General features: G+C 50.3%; 1 protein-coding gene across 1 annotated transcript; it reads right to left on the bottom strand.

The window, feature by feature from the left end:
• Nucleotides 1-308: 308 nt before the first annotated feature.
• On the bottom strand, nucleotides 309-1,025 carry LOC123403780. The gene has a single exon (XM_045097691.1). The coding sequence runs from the start codon at nucleotides 930-932 to the stop codon at nucleotides 573-575; it is 360 nt and encodes a 119-aa protein (XP_044953626.1). The 5' UTR covers nucleotides 933-1,025; the 3' UTR covers nucleotides 309-572.
• Nucleotides 1,026-3,822: the final 2,797 nt, after the last annotated feature.

Below are 3,822 nucleotides of genomic sequence, written 5' to 3'. Positions count from 1 at the left end.
TCCTGTTCAACGTGCTTAAATAGAATAGTCAACATGTCAGCAACAATGTTAAATAATATTAGAGACATAGGTCATCCTACAGTAATTCTTTTCTTTAAGTAATGACGTACATCATCATCTACTTTGATGCGACACTACCTTCATTTATAAAATTTTGGATAGAGTGACGACATATATCCAAGAAACCTTTTGTTCTTAGGGCATGATGGAGAAAAAACCATTTGATCTTGTCATACGCTTTTTAAAAATCGATTTTGAATACTTCTCCACTTATTTTTATATTTTCTTAATGCTTTATTTTAAGACAATAAAATTCACCATTTATCGAGAAATCTCTTAATTCATTACAAGTGCTTCGTAGTCGACGTACTCACGTACAGGTCTCCTTTCACCAAACGAATATCGGCGGAAATCCACGTAGTGACATCAAAGCTTAGCTACGCATGATACCCTGCTAGCATACTACTACTATTAATCTTCCGAACAGGACAAGGGCACACGAATGAGATCGATCGAGCCAACAAACATGGATGGACGCCCAAGTTCAGCAGCATGCTTGCTTGCTCGTTAGCTTAATTTCCGTGCATCCGGTGCGCAAGCACGGCTCGTCGGCCGTGCCCTTTACTGCGCGTGCTCTCCCAGCCGCCACCGACCGCCTGGCCGTGGACGCCGTTGCCGGAGAAGCAGCTGCTGAGCTCCCTCATGAACCCGGCACCGCCAGTGCGCGCGACGGCCAGCAACGCCCTCTTCGCCGACGCCGCGGAGGCAGTAGCCTGACGATGATGGTCGCCGTAGGCCAGCTGCGGCTGCTCCCTGTCGTCCTCGACGATCGTGTCGAGGCTCCTCGGCACCTTCGTCCGCCGCACGACCGACACAAGCTGCGGCGGTGCCACCTCCGTCACGAACCTCGCCGCCACCTGCACCTTTGCCATGACGTCGATCGATCACAAGACTTGCAAGCAAGAGGTAGCCTGTGCCTTGTGGATGTGTGTGTAGCTTAAGAGTGTCACTGCATACGCATTTGCGTTGCGTGTGGCCACCTCAGGGCTCATGGCGGGGCTTATTTATACTCGCAGGAAATCAGCTGTATGCCATGGGCCACACGGCAGAGCTAGAAGCGGACGGCGGCGTCGCCGTCATCGCGGCCTCCGCGACAAGACGGGTCGCACAAGTGTACGGGTCCAGGGGCTATAGCTCGCTCTCCAGTCTGCCATGCACGCACGGTGCCGCGCGCTCGCCGACGCAGCTTTCCGGGAAAAGGCCGGCGTGATGGCGCCATGTCCCGCTCGCGACGAGCCAGCGTTCAACGTGGAGTTAATGCGGCCCCCTGCCGGCTAGCCGCGCACCTTTTTGGGTTAATGGGCTCGCTAGCTACTCCTACGCCTACGCGCATGCCGGAGCGCGACGGCGACGGCGGGCCGGCGACGTGTCGCGCGCACGGGCGGCGTGGAGGAATTTGTTTCGGTTTCTGTTCATCGTTGCCATCCATGCATTTTGTGTGGTTTTGCGGCTGGGGCTGGGTACGTACGTGTACGTTGGCGACGCTCTTGTCCGGCAGGCCGGACGGCCGACGTTATCCATACACGGCGCTGGAAGAGCGCCTGAGAAGCTCAGCAACGCCGTGCGCAGCCGGGCACACGAAGACGATATATATATACATCTGAGAATTACATCTTCGTCTCTACTTTTTTCCATATATGGCCGGTGACGGGACGCGCGGTGACCACTGGCCATCGAAGGAGGTGATGCGTGGCCGCTTTTCTTTTTTTGATGCAAGTTATGGACTCAGCTGGAAACATTTGGAGCGTGTTTGCCAGCCGGGCCTGGCTCGTCGGAGGCTGTTTGAAGAAATGTCACATTTGCATATTGTTTGGTTATCCGTATCTAGTTTTTTCGTACTAAGGGGTAACTTTGGCATATTGTTTGGTTGCCTGCATTGACTCAGCTTACGTAACTACACGATGTTTGATTGTATACGTTGGATATAATTAAGAACTAACACATACACAGTTACACTTAACATATACATAGTGCCTCGCGACTACGGCGAACAACGACATCGGTGTCGCGTCCGACACGATGAACGTGGAGTATTGGACGAGCGTTCTTGACGCCGCCGCGAAGAACTAGTTACTAGTGTCGCCGCTGTGGTGTCAAACTAGTTACGAGCGTTCTTGACGCCGCCGTTCTTGACGTTCTTGACTTGTGAGAATATATGCAGTACGTGTCAAACCATGACGACTGTGGTGGAAGGTGACCAGTGGTCGTGGCACAGCTTCCGACACGACGAGCATGGAGTCTTCGACGAGTGTTCCTGTCGGCAGCGCGGCGAACTAATTGCTAACATCGTCACCGTAGAGAAAATCCGTGCGGAGAAGCGATGAGGCGGAGGACGGTGACAGAGAAATGCAATGTGTGCCGGTCCATGACAAATGCGTTGGATAATGACCACGGCGCCACGTATGACACGACGAGTATGAAGTCCTAGACGAGCATTTCTAGCTATGGACGCCGCGGTAAACTAGTTGCTAACATCGCGCCGTGAAGAGTCCGTACGACGTCTCGCACGCACACATGACGACGAACGGCCAGTGACGTGTCGCACGCATGGGCGGCGTAGAGGAATTTGCTTCGTTTTCTGTTCATCGTCGCCATGCATGCATTTTGTGTTGTTTTGCGGGCTGGGGCTGGGCACGCGGGTACGTTGGTGGATCTTTTCACTGTTTTGATCCTTAGGGCGTAAGTTGATCACGTAATGAACTCGGTTCGAAAGTATTTCACGTTTTGACCCTTTTGGAAACGCCACGCACCATGGCGTTGCAGCCCTGTTATGAAACGCCAGTCTACTGGACGTTGCGGGCCTCGTGTGCAACGCCAGTCTACTGGACGTTGCGGCCCTTCCCAGAAACGCCAAGGTGGCTGGCGTTGCAGACATGAGGTGGAACGCCAGTACCTATGGCGTTTCTTGCCTTTATATTCTGCCACCCCGACCCCCTCGCCCACCAACCACCATTTCTCCTCTCCTCTTGTTCTTCTTAGCCCGAAAAAGCTCTCCCTCCTCCTCACCATCCCCCCCTTCGATCTCCCTCCTCCCTCAACCTTTTAGTAGGTTCTTTGGGGCAAATCGAAGAGGCCGGTAAGCTCCTCCAATCCCTCAAATTAGTTTTTGCAATGTTTTTGTATTTGTGTAGATTTATTTTGCACTAGGTGTTCTATTTATGTTGCATTGTATTGGTTGGTTTCTTATTATTGAGTAGATTTAGTGTTAGGTTTTGGTTAGGGTTATGCCTAGTTTGGTCGGACAAGGGTAAGGGTTAGTGTTAGGTTTTGCGTTATGCCTAATTTGGATGGACAAGGTTTAGGGTTAGGGTTTGTGTTAATGACTAATTTGGATGCAAATGGTTAGTTGTTTTGTTAGTTGTTTTGTTATACTTAGAATTTGTAATTTTGTCCCTTTTTTAGATGGACAAGATTGTGAATATTCATTATGTTGACAAAGAGGCATTCATGAATGTTGATATTGTTGACAAATATGAGGAAGTGTTGACATTTCTTGATAGTCCTACTTATGAAGAGGTTGTGGCAGAAACTCGGATAAGATTGAAGTGGGTTGATCCAAGTGACCAAGTAGAATTATTAGGAAGATATGATGTTGGGTCGGCACTGAAATGTCGAATGAAGACAATGCCTATCAAGTCTAATTTGCATTGGGTTGCATACAAGGAGGCTGTTGCATCCTCGATAGACAAGTCACTCGAAGTGTTTGCTAGTACGGTGGTCAATGTTCCTCTTCATGTTGACTTGAACCAACCCATAGTAGAT

Source organism: Hordeum vulgare, chromosome 6H (assembly GCF_904849725.1).
Source record: "Hordeum vulgare subsp. vulgare chromosome 6H, MorexV3_pseudomolecules_assembly, whole genome shotgun sequence".
NCBI lineage: Eukaryota > Viridiplantae > Streptophyta > Magnoliopsida > Poales > Poaceae > Hordeum > Hordeum vulgare.
Note: the sequence above shows the minus strand (reverse complement) of the source record. Positions and strands in the feature narration are given on the sequence as shown.